General features: G+C 37.1%; 1 protein-coding gene across 4 annotated transcripts in view; it reads left to right on the top strand.

Moving 5' to 3' along the window:
* The window catches only part of VPS13B (vacuolar protein sorting 13 homolog B), a 453,221-nt gene that overhangs the window by 402,558 nt on the left and 30,302 nt on the right, over positions 1–20,361 (top strand). For all 4 annotated transcript variants that reach the window (XM_054059974.1, XM_054059977.1, XM_054059975.1 and 1 more), the window contains exons 43-54: positions 1,127–1,288; positions 10,708–10,863; positions 12,139–12,402; positions 12,556–12,639; positions 12,806–12,981; positions 13,455–13,625; positions 14,288–14,489; positions 15,488–15,676; positions 16,093–16,239; positions 17,332–17,615; positions 19,048–19,175; positions 19,773–19,972. In XM_054059974.1, the coding sequence (XP_053915949.1) occupies positions 1,127–1,288; positions 10,708–10,863; positions 12,139–12,402; positions 12,556–12,639; positions 12,806–12,981; positions 13,455–13,625; positions 14,288–14,489; positions 15,488–15,676; positions 16,093–16,239; positions 17,332–17,615; positions 19,048–19,175; positions 19,773–19,972 (2,163 nt within the window). The remainder of the gene's footprint in view (positions 1–1,126; positions 1,289–10,707; positions 10,864–12,138; positions 12,403–12,555; positions 12,640–12,805; positions 12,982–13,454; positions 13,626–14,287; positions 14,490–15,487; positions 15,677–16,092; positions 16,240–17,331; positions 17,616–19,047; positions 19,176–19,772; positions 19,973–20,361) is intronic.

Genomic DNA, 20,361 nt, shown 5'->3' with positions numbered 1-20,361 from the left:
AGACCGTGGAGGTCCCTTAAGTTAGAGAAAATGTCATGGGGAAAAAGGATGAGAAAAGAGCAGCTGGGCTATATTGTGGAGGGAAGGGAACCAACCAACGATAAAGCATTGTCAAAAGTGTGTGCTAGGAGACATGGGTCAAGAAGAGGTAACAAAAAGCACAAGAAGATGAGTTCTTTGTGTTACACCCACTAAACTGTGTGAAGAGTATCCAAATGTTCTTTCTTGGAGTAATTGTTATGGTTGCTAGATAGTTTCTTGTAAGTGGAAGGTGCCAGGCCAGTAGTGACTAGGACAGAAATATATGAGAGGTGATCTCCGAATCAAATTGTCATACTTTGACCTCTCCCATATAGGGAATTATAGTTCATGTCTTCAGGGGCTGAAGACCTGTAGCTCTGGTAGTTTTTATGACTATCATATAATCTCATTGTGTCAACAGAGTGACAAGCAGCCAGATGAAAAGCAGAAAGAGAAGGATGGAAGGATGCTGCAGGCAGGAGATGTAATATTCTAAAATCTAAAATACTTTTTAAAGCTGAGATAGTTTTTTGATTTTTCATATTAGACTGTCAAATTGCATGATGCATTTTCAAACTGGCTTCGTGGAGCTGTGAAAATTCCTCATGTCTCCTACTTTTTCTTTAGTTATTTTTTTAAGTGTTGTTTTATCAGGAGAAAGAAGAGTTCTGCTGCTGCAGACTGAAGCAGCAGCTGGGGAAGAGGAAGTGCAGCTTATTGGCCTGAGAGATCAGTTGTCAAGCATGGAGAAACCTCTTCATGCCTCTCTGATCAGCCTGTAGTGTCCCACCTGCCCTATGCAACATGTCATTTCCAAATGAATTTGATTTTGTTGAAGTTCTTTTATGGAAGTTAGAAATTCTATCTAGTTTTTCTTGTAGTTTTAAATCTTTAAGATTTGTGTTACAGAAACATCAAGTAAAATATGTTAAGTCTTAAGATGTATTTTGTCAAGTTTCTACAGAGAGCAGGGTATGAGACCAAAGCTAATGGCAAGATATCTTGAAGCATTTCTGTGTTGTAGCAGTTGCCACTGGGCAGACAGCTGCCAAATGTCTTACAATTAATCTGATACTTATTGGCTTTCATATCCCTTTCCTTTCAGAACCAATGCCCAGAGGCAGAGGAGTTGGTCTTCAGCCATTTTGTGATCTGTAATGACACACAAGAGACACTGCGGTTTGGCCAGGTGGATACCGATGAAAATATTTTGCTGGCTAGTCTCCACAGTCACCAGTACAGCTGGCGCTCTCACAAGTCCTCACAGGTATGTCAGAAACACCCCTTCGAATGCAGCAATAGCTAGAGCTGGCTGGTGGATTTATGCATTTATTCATAAATTTATTCAGTTTTCTCTATGGTCTCAACTGCCTCTGATGCTCCAGTTCTTTCAGGAGCCACATGCTAGGGCTGCATCAGAGAGGAAAAGGTAAACAAAGAGTGAAGAAAGACAGAAGTGTTTAGAAGTTACTCGAGGGCAGAACTGGATGTGCACAACCACTTTCTGTAAAACTCGGTGGTTGTGGAAACTGAAGCTTCTGAAAAAAAGCAAAAGAAGATCGCTTGCCAGGTTTTTATAACTAAGTGATCAGTATCTGTTTTCTGTGATGTACATTAGAGGTTTGGGGAATTTTTTTAATGAATTGTTTTTACCAGAAGCATCTGTTTGCTGAAATTGTTTGCAGAACAGGGTCAAACTGGACAAATCTCTCAACTCAGCATGTGCTTGCATTAGAAAAGATTTGAAATTGTCAGAAACACCCCACTTCTATAGTTTAAATAATGCAGTTTCTGTTTCTTGGGTGGTTTTTTTAAAGAATAAACACTGAAACTGAAATAAAATATTTAAAAATTATCAACAGGAAATATTTCAAAGAAATCACGTTGTTGGATTTCTTGAGTGGTGGTGAAAATGGACTTTTCATCTTGATTAAAAATAGAGCAAGAATTTAAAACTAAAAAAAAAGTTTTTGAGACAGCAAAGCCATTTCTTCTCTTTTTTTTAATGTATACCCATCTCCTGAGTGGAAGAGAGACCTGTGCCACCCCACTTGCTGAGCAGCAGTCCTGCACTGAAGAGTTAATAAAGTTTTTACAGATCCTAGGAGAGCGTAGTGGATGGGGGTTCCTAACTCCTCTAGAGCCCTGGAAAATACCATCCCTAGCCTGTGAGAAAGAAGGTGAAATTTGAATGGTAATTCCAAACAGAAGCTGTGCCCACTTTCACTGCTGACAAGCTTCAAGTTTCAGTGGGAAGCAGAGATGGCAAATTTACTGTGTTTTTTGTTCATGTGTCAGTTGGTGGATATGTGAAACTACTGCATTTTACATGAATGCAGTAATCTGTGCAGAGCAAATTCAGCCAGAGTAAACAGTTCCAGTTGACACTAAGTCAAGGCGTAATTTAAGAGGAAGGCAGGCTAATAAAGGACCGTCTCACCCCAGTGACAGAGAAGTTGTTATAAACAGTGTACACTAGTGCACAGAAGGGGGACCTTTGGAGACTTCAAGTCACCGGAGTACTTTACATCCCTTGTCACATTTTCAAAGGTACATATGTTTTCTCATACAAGCAAAGCGCCTGTGATGACCCAGCCTATGGGCGAGCAAGCTGAATGGGTGACTGTGCTCTGTGCAGTCGGGCAAGTGTGAGATTGCAAGGCAGGATCTGCACTCATCCTAGCAGTACTGGCACTTGAGTAACTCCCTCTGGTTACTTGAGGGAGAAAGAGCATCCGGGCTTGTAGAAAGCTAGCTTAATGTGACCACATTTCGTAAGCAACTATCACTTGCTTTTGTAGCAACCACCCAAAAAATCATTTCAACCTTTTCATGAAAAGATGGGAAATAAAGGAAATGCTTAAAGCAATTCTAAAAAAGATTAGAACTAAGTAAGTCTTTCCTTATCATGATTTTTCTTATCCATTTTCTGGTTACTTGTATAAGATTGTTCAGTTAAGAGAATCCTCCTTTTAAACATAGCCCTAGATAGTTTTGCTAATGATGTAGTCTAATTATGGAGTATTTCTAGTAATAGTGTTTTTCTGATAACGGTGCAAACTGGAGTTTTGAAAATGAGGATTGTCTCAAGCAGAGTTAAAACTGGATGGATTAAAATTGCAGCTTGTTACCGATACTTTCAGTCAGTTGCAGCCGAGCTGCTAAAGACCACCAGCACAACATATGGCACTGGCCATCCAACACCTGGCAAACTTCAATATTGAAACATCAATCTTTAGCTTGTCCTTTCAGTCACAGATTTGAGCTGTGCAAAGCATTCCACTTTCATGGCTGCTATGTAAGTTTCTTATTAAAAAAAAAAATAGAAGTGCAGGAGGAAAGGTGGAAAAGTGCAGCAGAAACCCAAATCACACATTAGGGAGTGGGTGAGGTGACTGTAGGAAGTTCAGATTCGTTTTTCAGATATTCATTCTTCAACTGAAAGTTGGTGATGTCAAAGGGTTTCCCCATTCTGTTCTGTTCTGTTCAGTTTCTGAGGAATTGGGCTGATAAACAGTCAGGAGTGTCATGTTGGATTCCTATGTCCCAGGAGATGGTGAAGCTAACGGCTCACTCCTCCTGACTCAACCACATTGCTGGCCAGCAGGCTCTCTTCTAGAAGGAGGGCTATACCTCCCTTGTCCCAGTCCTTGGAATAATATTGAAACTATTCGTGCTCTTTTAACATTTTTCAATAGCCATTTCTTGCTGGGAAATTTAGAAAAGTAGCACTGCAATAATTTCACTGAAAATATAGGAAGGGAAAGGCTTTCCATATACGTTGAGATAGAAGTAAATTTTCTTTACTAAGGTTAGAGAATCTTGGCATCCGTCTATAAGCTTTCTTTATTTGATTAATGTTAAATATGAATCACTGTAAATTTAGCATGCTTCAGAAAGGCAGTTTATCTGAACAGTCTAAATGGCACAATCCTTTCTTGTTTTAGATCATACAATATAGGTTTGTTTAAATAGTATTAAAAATGTTGTTGTGCAAATTTTTTCGGTTATTAATACAAATCCTTGAAATGTAAATGACGACTCAATTAAAACATCAGGTTGTCCCTCTTATGGTATGGCACTTCTCTAATTGTTTCCATGCAAAATATCTAACAGCTTGTTACCGAAAGGTCAGAATAATGCCCAAGCAGGGACAAACCTTCCAAGTGTCATATTCATGGAATGCTAGATGACTTCATAGTTATGAAATTATTTCATTTCTCATGATAATTCCCGACTTGCCAAGTTAGTGAATTTTACGAACTCTGAGAGCAGATTGTAAGATAAATGTGAAATAATCCATACTTCTGGAGTCAGGGACTTCCCTCCAGGCATTAGTTCATACTTGACTTACTTGACTTACTCTTGGGGATAAAATGAGTTAGGACAAGGTCTTAGATACCACATTCTCTTACTGGGAAAGAAAACCAACTTGCACAACTTTGGCTGGCTCATGTTTCTTGTTACACAGGCACTACGAAGCAGCGGTTGCCACGAAATACTTTATTTAACCTCTGCAAAATGTTTTTTTAGTATGGCAAGGCAGTTCAGTTAAATGAAAATAAATAGTTTTAAAAGGATTGTATTTCTTTTACATTCACATCGATAAAATTCTCCATTTTTCTTTTGCTAATTAAGCATAATAAGAGATGCAGTAATTACACATTTGGATTATTTAACACAATTAAATATATATATAATAAATTAATTTTGTAGTAGCAGATAGTTATATAATGCTTTATTTACATTTAAAATTAATTGTAGTATTAATGAAGCCACTATAGGCTATAATTAAAAATTGTTGAGCTTTTTCATGTTACAAGAACAGCTATAGCACATTAAGGATTTGGATTTATCAGCTGTTGATGGTGTCTCTCCAACTGCTTGGCTTAACTTAAAGCTCCTTCCTTCCTTCCTTCATTTTTTCCCAGCCCAGATAGTCTACATTTCAGGGAACCTAACCTTTCCCTTTTAACTTGCACTCTGATTCCTGCAAGTCTCGCTAGTTTGGCTAATATTTCAGTAATAAGTCTGAGGTCTGATCCTTGTTCTTCTACTCTGCTCCATCCCCCATATTTTCCTCAGATTTCTTCAGATTTTGACCTTCCTTGGGGATAAGACACCCCCAACTATATAATCTGTTTCAACATTGGGGTAAGTCCAAACCTGATGAAATGTGAGGCTTTAAGCAATTCTAGCAAAAATTGCCAGACCTTGTAAGTTCTTTTTGCAGATTTTAATGAAAGTTACAGGTCTGTTAGATATCATTAAAGGGGAAGAGAAGCTACATCACTCCTGTGCTCTACAGACAGCACTGGCTCCTACATTATTATTGGATCCAGTCTGCACTCCTTATCTTGATCTTCAAGTTGCTTTGTGGGATGGGCCCCAGATATGTCTAAAGTCATGTTTGTCTCCAAGACAGCTGTGTTTTTTAGAAGTGGAGCATATGATACATAGAGTGAAACTCTTAAGTTAGGAGAGATCAGATCTTCCTAGCAATTTACTCAGAGTTAAGGAATTCTGCCTTGCAAAACGGTAGGCTGTCGGAGGGTCCCGCTAGGGACACAGCAAATGGGAAAACCAGCTATTCGTGTGAGTGTCCCCTGGATGTATTCTGCAGAGATTATTTGCTTGCAAATAAACAGAAAAAAATCTTCTATAAATTATAGTTATTACAAATTATTTTCCTTGTGCTCAAATTTCAGCTAATCCTCTAAAGAAGCAAAGAATAATGGATCTAAATTAATTATTATGCTTTCCTTGCAAAACCGTGTTGCGTAGGGGAAATCTGCATTTAAAGTAGCAGCGCCCAAACCTTTCTTCACATTCTTGTCCCAGGGTTATAATAACAGCCCACTTTCACTTTTTGCTGTCCTTAACTTGAAGCAGTAGGTGTAGTGGATAAAAGTCAGTTCCTGTGTTGATTCAGGCAATGACTTTAATGAGAATGTAGCCAAGTTATAAACAAAATATTTATTTCTTATCAAAGTAGCTAAAAATGTCTGGAACAGCTATGTGCCGCTGTATTGCTACTAATAGGGAATTTGAGGTAAAATATAATTTGTTTTTCTGTTCTTCTGGACATACACTTACAAATTCTTGAATAGATGCTAGTAGTGGTTAGTATATTAGCAATACCTTCACTGGAACCTATTTAGAGTTTTACTTCTCTTATTTTAAATAGTGTGCCTGCAGAGCGCAACTTCTGCTACAATTTCATAAACATAGTTGTAGACTTAGAAGTAGCTTTAAGCACTCCTCCTTGTTCTCCTGCATAAAAAGACTGAAGCCAAATTTTAATTTATGTTGCGTCTCCAGCAGGATGATAATTCATTGTTTTTTATTTCCAAGTTGCTATTCTTTCAAGTATTGGGTTATATGAAGTTAAAGATTACAGGCAGTACTCTGTGGGTTCAAACTTAGAAATTGTGACTTATGTATCAGTTATTAGTGGGACATTTTCCTGTTTTATTGTTTAGGGATGTTACAGATTCTCTGCACGACCTTTTGGACTTCACATAATCCCTGCTCAGGTCGTTTGCATAACAACATTGGGGGGGGAAATGTGTGTTATGTTATTTTACACTTTTTAAATAGTGAGTAATGTATTATTGCTTTCCTTTGGGGTCCTGCGTTCAAAATCAATGGTTATATTATATACAATGTAATTGACTGCCCAGATAATATCAGAGACCAATAAGGATTGGTATTATCCATGAGTCACAAGAACCGTCATAATTTGGTTACTGTTCCTTAAGGAAACGACTCTTCTTTTCCACAGTATGTAGAGCTAGTCTGTACCTGTGAGGTTCAGGTCTGCTTTGCAGGTTGTGCTGAGGCTCACAACAGCTCCGGGAACCCCTGAGAGTCAGAATATATCTGTCAAATGTGACCTTTTTTCTACCAGCTAGCATGGGGGTGATGGAAATGGTTTCTCCCATACTCCCTACCAGCTTTCTGTCTTGCAAGGGACAATGATGTAAAACTGGTCACACCTTCCAGGTCCAATGAGAAAATGAAGCCAAACTGAAATTCAGATTGTCTTGGTGGCAGCTGACAATGTGCAGAATGAACATTTCATTTACTGTCTTCCCAGATCCTAATTGGTTGTATTGTTGTAAGTCCTAATCCTAGTCCAGGGCCACCTCATATCCTGAAAATGCAATCAAAAAAACACCGATCATCCTTCTCCTTTAATTTTTCAATTAAAAATTGCTTTCTCTTCAAGTCTTAGAATTCAGCTCCCATCTCCAGGTCTCCATTTCCTCTGTGCTCCTGTGTCATCACATCTTTTATTTTACTATCTCTTGTCTTTTAATACAACCAACTGTTTAACCAGATCCATTAACCAGGTCCTTACTTGATTCCTTCCACTCTCAGAGTTCTGAGCGATAACCCTTATTTGTCCCAAAAAGCATTTTCTAGTTTCTTTTAGAGGATGGATATAATCTAACTGCAGTGAAACCAATTTAACTTTGGTGAATCTACAAACAAAGCAGAAATCAAATTTGTATCACTAAGCATTTTGAGGGCACAAGCTTTAAATTACTTATACAGCTGGAAAATGCTGCCTTTTCTGGACAGGCTCCATTTTTAGTCTTCATGCCTTGTCATGTGACACTTAGCTCTTTTTACTCAGATCATATCCTTCACTCACACATCAAGCTGAAAACTTAAGTAAATTTTGAGGAGCGCATAGAAACATTCTGTGAAGAGACATGATAAAGAATACCACTTTTCTAGCTTTTCACTCCAGGAGGAGTCGCATCATCTTAGCCTCCCTGAAGGCAGTTTCTTTCCCGCTCAAAGTAGAAATCCATAATGACTCTGAATCATAAATCCGAACCCCAGCAAAGTCTAATCAAAACAAAAAACTCTATGTTATCTGTTGATATGTTTCCCTAACAGAAAATGCAGAAATCAAATGGTTACACAAATGAGTGCCTATCTTCACATATACAGTAGACAGTCTGTTTTAAATTCTGTCTAAGCTATAAATTGCCACTTATCACTGGATTGTATTTGTTAGAATGCCTTTGAAGTCCCCTGAATATTTTTTGTTCCCTTTTGCAATGACTTCTCCTAATACATATACCATATTTAGCTCAACTTGTTGAACTTTTTACTAGCAGTATCTAATATATACTTAGAATTTACTTAAAACTTGATAAATGAAAGGGAATTATGTGGCAATTACCGTGAATCAGTAGTATTAGATTAGTTTTCGAACACTGAGCTCTGCCTTGTTGAGTACCTAAACTGTCTATTATGACGTCTCCTGCTAAAAGAATGTTAACACCTGATTACTTAATTTTCTAAAATTACTTCAATTTTTGCTTCCTGCCATATATCTCTATATCACTTCGTGTCATTTGCTAATTACTTCTAGCCATGTTTTCCAGAAATCTCACATCTAAATAACTGATTCACCCAGAGATCTCTTGCGTTTTCATGGAATGCAGTTCCTTGGCTCAAAAGTAAACTTACACAGTACCGAATTCTTACGTTGTTATGTCATTAATACACATATATTAGGTATCTTTAAAATAAGTTACAAATGCTCTTCCTTTGTATGTAGCATTTACCAGTATACTATGTTTATAGAGGAAGAAATTGCCAGTATATGATGATGGCTCTTTTTTTGTTTTTCTTTCTGAACTGTGAGGTTAAATGCAGACTAATCATGCTACAAAGAAAATTAGTAAGGCAGCATTTGGGAGCGAATGCCTGCTCAGGGAAAGCTGACAGCTTGTTCCTTGGGAACACTCAACTTGTGAGCAAAGCTGTTTATACAGGGTGGGAGACATCCTAACTTTGGAGCTGCATACAATTGCTGATCATCAATTATGGCGTTTATATGACATCTGTCTTTGGAGCACACTGTATTTTGTGTGCCTTTTAGCTGAAACTGACCGCTTCGTACCTTTTCTCATTATTTGGCTGTCTTTTCCAGCTACCAGTCTCTCCAAAGTAAACAATTTCCTTGTTTCTCTTGGTTTTCATATGTGATGAGATTTATTCCCAGTTGCCTCTGTAAGAAACTGAACTGATTCCAGCCACTGCAGTTGGGGTTTTTTTGTTTTGTTTTGTTTTTCCTTTTCTATAACTAATACTTAAGAATCAAAGCGATGTGTTTGTTTATGAGTTTGAATGTCCTAGTGCACAGCTTCCCTCCGCTTATTCTTGAATATAAAACTGCCCACGCATGTGCACATCCAGATGCATGCCTATGGCACATATTAGCCTTTGTGCTTCCAGCAAAAAACTAATTTGAATCTGAATGTGACAATCATCACTCTTGCAAATTCAAAAGCCACACACTGAATGGATGTTATTGTTCTGTGTGTAACTTGTGCTGAGGATACCACAAATTGCAAACAGGCTACTGAGCTATAATATCTTTGAAAGTTGTTGCTGCAGTTGTTTCTTAAAACAATGAAAAAAAACCCAACATCCAGCCATTCACTAAGTCTGACTGGCCAGATCTATGGCCAGCGGTATATCTTTTTGGAAACAAATCATGGAGAACATCATAATTAGAAATTTCAATTTTTGTTCATGTAAATAATCGGACTTTGGACCCAATCCTGTTCTCAATTACTTAAATTAATTAATAACAGATGTCAAAAAAAGAGTGAAATTCAACCCTCGAGAGAATTCCCACAAGGCCTTTATATAACTGTTTTGGAGGACTTAAGTGATGCTTAGGCCCTCTGCAAAGAATAAATTTTACCCAGAATGCTTACTGCTTTGATCCTTTATATATAACTCACATTCTTAAGTTTGCACAGCCACAAAAGATCTATACAGAGCTAAATAGCCAGATCTTCAGCTGGCGTAAATTTATGTAACTTCATTGACCTACATGGAACAGTACCAATTTTCACTACTCTGGCATAAAGAATCTCCATGGGATAGAGGTAAGTGTGTATGGTGGGTAAATGGATGAAAGGCTCTTCAGATGATGAAAGACTATATTGCTCTGGAAGTGATTTAAGTTAAACTGGAAAAAAGCCACTCCTTTTCCGGGATAAATCACAGAGGGAGTATAATTACGCAGTTAAATTTCTTCTCATGCAGTCAAGCTTGAACTTGCCACCACATTTGTGTAAGAAATAAAATGTTTCCCATCTCTCAGCAATATGCAAAGTTGTACATTTAAAAAACATACGTGCGAGCTATACAATTATGCCTAGAAATAGATTCTCATTCTTTTTGATTTTGAAGGGAAGGGTATTTGTAATTTTCTGGTTTATTCTGAAGGCAAAAAAGTTTGACCTGGACCTTGTTCCATATCACCTTGCTAGTAATAAAGAGGGTGGATTTCTAGAACAATTTCAAGGGCAGTAAAGAATATCCCTTATTTCCTGTTTTGTGCTCTCTAGTCTACGTAACGTTTTCTTTTCTTTTAACTGGATTTTTACCATCCTAAATACATGATTAGAGCAGGTAATTTATGGAAATGTATGATGCAGAGACATCTTATGTTATTGATGATTCTTCTGTTTGTATCTGAAATCACAGAATCGCAGAATGAGTAGATCATTCAGAGAACTGGTGTGCTTAGCGTTACTGGGTTTTAAAACCAAGAATATTTCTCTGCCATGGGAATTCTTATCCTACTGCAAGGCTGGGGGTTTTTTTCCCAGTTATGTATTGAAGTAGTAATTGCTTTCTTTCCAGCTGCTACACATCTGTATTGAAGGCTGGGGAAACTGGCGGTGGTCTGAACCATTCAGTGTGGACAATACAGGGACCTTTATTCGTACCATTCAGTACAAGGGCAGGACAGCATCACTTATTATCAAGGTTCAACAGCTCAGTGGAGTGCAAAAGCAAGTAAGTATTTGATCCAGTTTGAAAGAAATAACATGAATAATTTCACTGTTATCAATTTGTGAATTAATCACCTTATTGTTTTTTCTTCTATTGGGATCTGGAAAAAAATAAGTGTAACAGTCTTCTAGGGGCATTTTAGGGAGTTTTTACTCTTATCTTTTACTCTTTTCTTCACTTTGGTATTGATCTGAGCATTTAAAGGCTCAATTAGCACCACATATTTTACATGTTCCAGTAAACATCCCTTTACACGGTTTATAAGTTGTGACAGTGCTACGTTACACAATTGTTTGCATGTTTTAAGCTCTTGAGAAGCAGAATTTGTATTTTTTTAAGAAACTGTTCGTATCCTATACTGGATTGTAATTCAGGCCTTTGTATTGTCAAAAGAGAAATGAGTAATAACCAAATTGACATTTGAAAATGGGCTGCTGTGAAGTAACTTTTCACATACTATCTTTGTAACAAGATGTGTAATAACACTGCAGTCATTCTGCCTGTGTTGGCAGAGCATGCGGTTGACATAACATGTGGCAGAGCACCTTCTGTTGCTCAACAGAAATAGTGCTGATCAGCCAAGAACTGCTTGGTAAGTTGTAGCTATGGTGTGCACCCTCATTAATGAAAAGCAAATGAAGATGGTTGTATCAGTGATACGCGTGGAATGCTGTTCCTCGGTAGAGCTTAGATAAATATGTTCTATGATAAATAATTCATATATGATGGGCAGCAACAGCTCTGAGTGTATTTTGGTCACTTTTTAGGTAGGTGCACAGAAATGTGGTACAGCCATTTACTGGATTTATAAGCTTTAAAACAGCAAACATATTGAAAGGTCTGGATCTCTGAATTGTGATGCGAATGTGAGTTGTCAGTAAAAACCTTTCTTCTGAAGTGCATGACAGTGTCTGCTCAGAAAGCGCTCAGCATTCAGAGACCGTTACAGTATTCTTAAAATCCAAACCAGAGCTATGTCAGCCGTGGGCAGTACTGCTTAGTTCAGTGGGAAAGGAAGTAGATATGTTACATATTTCTTTGAAGTCCAGATACTGCCTTAGCAATATTTCAGGAGTTTTAATGCCTAAGTTTCTATGAAATTACACACACATTTGGCCAATAAAAATAACGTTTTACCATTCACTGCCTTCAGCAGTGATTCGGAAAACCTAAAATAGGGGGATTATTCTTGTACAGGTTTTCACTCTATAATTCAATTTTGACCTTTCTTTTTTCACTATTATTTATATATAAGCTGCATATTTTTGTGTATTTTAGATCCTAATCTGCGGAAGACAGACAGTCTGTAGTTACCTTTCCGAAAGTATTGAACTGAAAGTGGTTCAGCATTATATTAGTCAGGATGGAGAAGCCGTTGTTAAAGAACACATCAACTGCCTTGCAGCCAAGCAGAAACTGCCTTCATACATCCTAGAGAACAATGAGCTCACTGAGCTGAGTGTGAAAGCTACAGGAGATGAAGACTGGTCTCGAGATGTATGTCTAAGTTCTAAACATACAGAACACAGCACTGTCATTCAGGTATGTCTAGAAATATGTATACAGGATATAGCTTAAAAAATACCTGAGAGAACTAGGCATTTGTGTTTAGACTTCTATTAGATATGATGAAATGATGAACATTATCGTCCTGAAATAATTTTAGTCTAATGCTGTTGATCTCTCTGCATACAGGTACCATCTTCAAAGAGTTCAATTACATTTGTGTGGTGCACAATTTTGACTTTAGAACCCAACTCTCATGTGCAACAACGATTAGTGAGTACAGTTAATGTCTCTGAAATCTACATTTTCAAGTCTTACATGTCATATAATAAATTAAGGCAGAAAGGCCCACTTTAGAGATTTATTAATAGCTTGTGTTAACAGTTGTAATGCTGGAATAAAATTAGCCTTAAAATGGTATATTCTTTTGTTTTTATAGATTGTTTTCAGCCCTCTTTTCATTGTAAGGAGCCATCTTCCAGACCCAATTATCATACATTTAGAGAAAAGGAGTCTGGGATTGAATGAAACACAAGTGATTCCAGGGAAAGGACAGGAGAAAGCATTGCAAAATATAGAACCTGATCTTACACACCACCTGACATTTCAAGCCAGGTAAAATACTTGCTTTCCTTGAAAATGGTTCATTTGTGTAGAAAAGAAGGAATAATTTACACTTGCATGTGCAGAGGAGGTACAACAGGACAAGCATACGTGGCCTGAAATGATATGATAGGAAATATTAAATCTGGTATAACTATCCTAAGCACATTGACATTTGTTTGCTTTCACAATCCATGTTTTTGTGTTTTGAAAAATAAATTCCTAAAGGACCTTGAAATGTTTTTGAGAGTACTGAAGGATTTCTAGAGTCTCAGACACAAATGTCATTACAGAGTCATAGAAAATTCTTGCATAAAAATCTTGTTAATGCTCAGGAACTTCTTAGACATAACTTTATTCAACCATGATTACCTTGAGACTGTTCCTACTGTACAGTATGCTCAGAAAGCTTCATTAAAGATGATGTTAGTGCTACTAATGCTTGATCTTGTTGCATAAGTGACTGAATGTGTTTCCAATGACAGGGAGGAAGATGATCCATCAGAGTGTGCAGTCCCTATCTCAACTACGCTAATTAAACAGATAGCGACTAAATCCCATCCAGACGTCAATGTCAACCAAATTCTGTCCGAGTTTTATGGCACTGCTAATCCTCCTCAGCCTGCGTGGCCGTATAATAGGAAGGAATCAGACAGGTGATTTTTTGCTTAACCTTCTTCATGGTTGTTGCATTGCCTTTTCAAAGAAACTGAAATCATGTTCAAGAAGACTATATGTGATCAATGTTGAATATGTTTTCAGTAATTACATGAATCATGTATGTAAGCCACAGAATCTGTTGCAGGTGGGAAAAAATTGAGCTCATTCTTGGGGCTCTCCTTGCTTACACTAAGAAGATTGCATCAGCAAGGATTAAAAAAAAATTGAGCTGTGCTTTTTTGTGAATGCACCTTCTTTACTGCAGCTCTAGGGTCTGTTGTTTATTCAGTAGCTGTTTGTTTGATTACAGAAATTGGGAGATGTTGTAGGAGGAGTTGAAAAAAAAGAAAATGTGACTTTATGACTACAAAAGTCACAGATTTAGCTCTGAGGGATAGTGATAGTTCTATTAAGGCATTTATTTAATTGGCCAAATTTAGATTGAGCTTGTGCAGTTAGAAATATGTCTTTATCGGCTACATGTAGCTAGATCTGTCTGACAGTCTCTCAGTATGTTCCAGAGTGGTAAGAAGAGATTGTTTTTCTATTTCAAAATTAGAAAAGCCTTGAGAATTTTTGAAAGTGACAGCTTATCATTTGTAATCTTGAATTACTTACTCCTTTGAGTTTAAGGTTTTGTTTATTTGTTTTTGAACAGCAGTGAACAACTGTCCCAGTGGGATAGCCCAATGCGGGTAAAGCTATCAGTGTGGAAACCATGTGTTAAAACTCTGCTGATAGAACTCCTGCCCTGGGCTTTGCTTATCAATCAGTCCAAGTGGGATCTCTGGCTGTTTGAAGGAGAGAAGATTGTTCTTCAAGTACCTACTGGGAAAGTAATTATACCTCCCAACTTCAAGGTAATTTTACCATTCACATTAACAGGCACAGTTCTGCTAAACATTCCAGTTCTGAAGAATGGTTATTTCTCCAGATGATTCCCACTTTCCAGTCACTCATATGATGAGGAACAGAAATAACAGCAGAAATTTGCCACATTCACTGAGCCACTGAGTGAGCAGCGTGACGTACTAGATAGCAATGTTTGAAGAGCATGTTTTAAAGATGCTTAGTTGAAAATTGTCTCCGAGACACTGTAGGAAGAAGATCTGCTTGCCAACTGATTCAGCAGCCTTTTCTCCTTCCTCCCAGTCCAGCCAATGAATCCACAATGTGAGCATAATGTAGAAGTCCAAGTAAACTGCTACAAAGGTCAAATATAGGCTTCGGCCCCTGCTGTGCTGACTTGTTGCTTGGGAAGTGTTGACCACAGTAGGGAAGCTGACAGCCTGAAATGGATGTTTGTTTTGAGAGTGCTTTACGTCGAGGTGTTTCATAGCTTGTATGTAGCCAAGAAAGTTTTGATAATGAGATAGGGTGAACTACATATGAGGAAGATTCTTTAAGATTCTTTAGGATGCACATCTTCCTGGATTCAGAGCTTTGTATAATAGATCTTCTCAAATACATTAGCGTGACTATTCACATACTTTTTTTAATACAACCCCAATATTCTTTATTTTTGAAAGGATTAAAATAATTTGACACAGCAACTTGTGAATTGCGACTGGATAATCCGATATTTCCTGTTTATTTTGCCATCTTCCCCCCCCATATGTTTGTTATAAACAAAAGATCAGATTATTATCATGTCTCAGTGTAGACTCTGATCTTGATTCCACGGTGAGGATCAGTCCCATATCTGCATTGTGTTTTCACCTGTCCTTGTACTGCACAGAAAAAAATAGAGGGAGAAGACAAGGAAATGGGATTGACTTCATACTGGAAACTACATATAACACTAGTAGAAGTGTATTAAATTGTCAACAAGAGAAAATCGGTTATTTTTCCCTTGCAGGAAGCTTTTCAGGTTGGAATATACTGGGCAAACACTAATACCGTACACAAATCAGTGGCAATTAAACTGGCTCATAATGTAACCTCCCCAAAATGGAAGGATGCCGATAACGGGGAAGTAGTAACATTGGATGAAGAAGGTTTTGTTGAAGCAGAAGTAAAACTTGGTGCCTTCCCAGGTCATCAAAAGGTTGGCAGAAAATTTTTACAATTTATATCTTTATAATTTAAAAACAAAGTCATATAGCAAATGAAAACAATGTACACAGTGTAAAAGCTCCTCTCTAGTTACATTAATACATGTAAAACATGGGAATATAAAGAATGTATGAAGTATTATTTGAAGAATTAGATTCTTAAAATTATTCTGCCTAACTCATCAAGAGAATACAGTATCTCCTGGAAAAATAATTAATGAATTCTCACTCTTCTTTGGAAAACATTGAGAGATACAACTTCAAAAGTATGTGATGTAGCTCCAGTTACAAAGAGCATTAATACAGACAGGATTTCCACAGTTAAAAAGAAAATGGCAATTCTGTAACTGTATATCAATACCTTTGTGGTTTTGTTTGAGACCTCATCATCATTTTTATTATCTTACAGTTGTGTCAGTTCTGCATTTCTTCTATGGTTCGACAAGGTATACAAATTCTACAGATAGAAGATAAAACAACAATAATCAATGATACATCATATCAAATCTATTATAGACCACAGCTTTCCATTTCCAAACCCCACTCAGGAGAAGAGGTAAAGTGCTATGGATGCTGGGTTTGTTTGTCGTGGGCGGTACATGCATGTTTAAGTTCTATGGTCTCAACTGCATATGGCAGAGCTTGAGCAGCAATCTTTAGACATAATAGTGTTTAAGCATTTGATATCATTTTAGTTTAAAATACAGAATCCTGGGTAAACTCAAGTCCAGTAATTGTGATCAGAGATCTGTGCAAAGCAGGAGATTCTTGAATGTTGCAGAATTAGTTCTGCCTGTTCTCCATCTGTTCAGGCACTAATGGCCATTTCTGTAAAATAGGCAATGTAATCCATAGTAGCTGTTGAAATTGTTCTCAGAATTTTTACTGAGTTTGCGTGTAAAACAGGTATATTGGCCTGGCAGGCTGAAAACTTTTTGTTATCCTTTTGGGAAGATTCCAGTTGTCTGAACAAAGCTGCAGAGCTAGAGACTTGCCTGAAGTTTGTGTATTTCAGTGAACTGCATTAAATTGTGAATATCAGTTTTCTAATAATTGAACAGTATTGTTAAGGACTAGCATACAGGAACCAAAATGTATGCACGGTCCATATATTTTAATAAACCATTTATACATATTTATTGAAGATTACAGTTATAGTAAAATATGTGGAAAGAATTTGCAGTCAAACTTGCTAGAGGAGTTGGCAGATAAACAAGTTTTTAAAGTTCCCTGTTTATGTATTGTTTTACTTCTGTATTCATTTTCTTTACGTCAGTATCTATATTTGTGCATTGTGAATTTTGAGGCAGTCTTGTGGGATAGGGAATTGGAATGATGTTGTGGCTAAAATCCATTCTTAGTTTTATATCTATAAATGGATTTTCTTCTCACAGTTATGTTAGTGATGTAACTTTTGGTTTTGGTAGAGTTATATTGTGGAACTGAGCATGGACTGTACATAACTGTGCTTGTTAACAGCATACATACCTGAAGACAGAATTTGGCCAAATAGCTTTTAATGCAGTGGTCCTAGTGCAATTTTTAGTTAGTTGTGGTCAGTTGGCTACTTGAGACTGTTCTGTGCAAGATCAACATGAATAAACTCCCTCTTAGAGTGTCATACTACTACCATCTTTCTTCATTCCAGGACTTCCATGCACCAGACAGTACAGTGTTCAGCGTCAGTCCAGCCGGGGCACCATCCAGCAAGACGCTGAGTGCTGTGCCCTGCTGGGACCTGATGTCAGACACCAGTCCCTTCACTTCAGGGACACCTCTTACTGAAAAACGCTTGCAGCTGAGTTTCAGTCCAGGCAGCTGTGCTGGCAGTTGTGAGCTGTGGAGCCTACCAGCTGTCATTAAACAGGAGTTTCCTAGACAGAGTGTGGCAGTGCCCACAGGCGTTCGTAGTGAAAGCGGATTTTGTACCAGGTACTGTACACTGAACACTCATAAATAATGAACTTCGCTTGTTGCTATAAAACCTCAGCTAGTAAGGAACCCTAAGAGATTAATGCAAAAGTCAGAGTAACACATGCCCCCCATATGTAAAGGCAAGTCTTACTTTAATTTAAAATTTGTTATCTTTTGATGGTTTTGATGCTTTTATTATAAATGGTTTAATGTTATGGCCATGTACAAGTTGTACATTTTTTATAATGTGTGGGCTGCTTTTTTTTTTACATGCATACAAAAAAAAAAAGAGTATGAAAACTTTATATTTGAGATCATTGTCTTTTTTAACTCGTGGATAACAGGAGTTTGAGAACAGTGTGAAATAATAAAATACAAAAATCTAGGTTTTGTTTATAAAAGGTAAAAATATATTTTAGTAAGAATAATAAGCATAAACAGGAAAAGCAGAAAAGAGATTAAGCTATTTTGAGGCTGCAACAAGAAAAGATTTCCAAGTTTTAAAGTTTGAAAGATCCAATGTGCATTCCCCTTAGGAACATATGCAGGCAGCTAGTCAAAAATAGCAGTCCAATGACTTGTCAGATGCCTAACTTCACTTCCCAGACTTGATATCTGAAGCTATTCATGCTTATACTGGTATAAACAATAAACAGTCTGCTGAAATTGGAGAAGCTGCATCAGTATATATTACTAAACGTATGATCTTTCTCTTGCCTGAAGTGCTTGGTATCATTCAAACCCTCATACGGTTCCTCTGCAGAGTCTAAAAGGTATCGTGGATACTAAAGTTTCTCACACAGACTTCAGACTGAAAAAATTGAAAAACAGGAAGAACAGGAAAGGATTCCTTATAATTCTGAGACAGGCAGAGAGGCTCTGATGTTCCTAATGAAATTTTCAGACTGCTTGGATTTTTAAAATCGCCATGAGCTGAAGATTTTTAGGAATAGCTAATAAATTTGCACATGCAGAAAAGAATTTGTGTTTATGTGTGAAGACATTTTATACAGCTAATGAGTAGAGCACAATTAATTTCGTTTTGAAAATTTATGTAGCGATGATCCTTAATGTTAACATTTGAAAGGGCGATGGCATTGTGGATCATTCCAGCAGAGCAGTCAGTTACAGATTTATGTATTTGTTAAAAATATCTTTCATGTATATCAGAGAAGTATGTGTGCAAATTCTTCTGGAAAATTTTAAAGATTTATGTTGAAAATTTGGGCCTACAATCTCATGGTTTTAATTTAATATAAATCTCTGCTGGCTTGGGCTCTCATCTTGCAAACATACATGCTCGATTTAACTCATGAGTAGTCTCTATGAAGTGATTTCTTCTGTGATGTTGTTTTTCATGCTATTTCCAAGAGTTCCTCTGTTTAAATGTAATTATCAGTGGAGAACTGTATTTGTCCAAATTTATAAAAATATATCTGCTTCTCTTTAGAGCTATAGCTCTGACTTATCAAGAGCATCTTGGTGTGACGTACCTAACACTTACAGAAGATCCTAGTCCTCGTATAATTATACACAACAGGTGCTCCGTTCCATTGCTTGTAAAAGAGAATTTCAAAGGTAAGTAGTAATTAGAAACAGTGTCCTGTCTAGCATAAATTGTTATACTAGATCGCCAATGCAGAATTCAATTCAGTATGTGTTTTAGTTATAACAAGAACTTGATGCCCTCATAAAAATCTGTCTCAAAATGAGAGACTCTGGAAGATACTGCAGCCTGGAAGCTCTTGGAGCTAATCATGAGGTCAAGAGTATGAATGAACACAGCTCTTGGGTTCCAGCTGTCAAGTTTGGGTTCTAGCTGTCAAGGTAACTTGCTGTAGGAAACTAGTAGGCAGTGGAGTTTTGTCAACATTAGTTCAATTCCTGTGGAGCATTTAAATTTTCTCAGATGCACAAATGTAATACAAAACATACTATCAAAATACTAATTACGATATATTATTGTAATGATCAGTGGAACATTATTTATGTAAACCTTAATGACAAAAAAGAAAAGGAAAAAAACCCGAACACATATTCCAACCTGTAGAAATGTAATGTTTTGTTTATTAGTAATATTTCAGACAAAATTCCTTGTTTGTGTAAGCATAGGTGAGTTTTGATTTAACACGGGTTTTAGAAAGACCTAATCTTGTTTTTTTAATAAAATTTCAGATACACCAAAGTTTGAAGTTTATTGTAGAAAGATTCCAGCTGAATGTTCAGTTCATCACGAACTTTACCATCAAGTCTCCAGCTATCCAGATTGTAAAACAAAAGATTTTTTGCCCAGCATTCTTCTGAAAGTGATATCATCCGATGGATTAGAAAATGAATGGAGTGATTTTGTGGACATCAACAATCAAGGAACACAAGTAAAGCATTATAAACTATTTCCTAGTTCACAGTATCTTGTTCCTCTGGAATAAGCATATCTGTTAGGTTGGTTTGGGGAGTTTTATTTAAGTCTTGGGAGCACTCCCTCTTAAGTCCTTTCCTGTAGAAAGGAACATGGATTGCCTTCATCGTTGGCTGTTTTTAAAAATAGTGAGATCAAAAATCCAGGCTTTCTAGCTCTGATTTTTTTAATCAACCTCATATTCCCTGGAAAAATCAGTCCTGAAAATATCTGGCCCTGGAAATCCCACAGGATCCAGGAAAATCCTTCTGTTTGATAACTTAATTAACACAGGATTTTTATCTTTACATCTTGCAAGAATCGTCACTGTCATTCTCCCTCTGTGTCTTCACAGAAGCTATGAAT

The sequence above is a fragment of the Cuculus canorus genome, chromosome 2 (genome assembly GCF_017976375.1).
Source record: "Cuculus canorus isolate bCucCan1 chromosome 2, bCucCan1.pri, whole genome shotgun sequence".
NCBI lineage: Eukaryota > Metazoa > Chordata > Aves > Cuculiformes > Cuculidae > Cuculus > Cuculus canorus.
The sequence above is the reverse complement of the archived record's forward strand: the minus strand, read 5'-3'. Positions and strand labels throughout refer to the sequence as shown.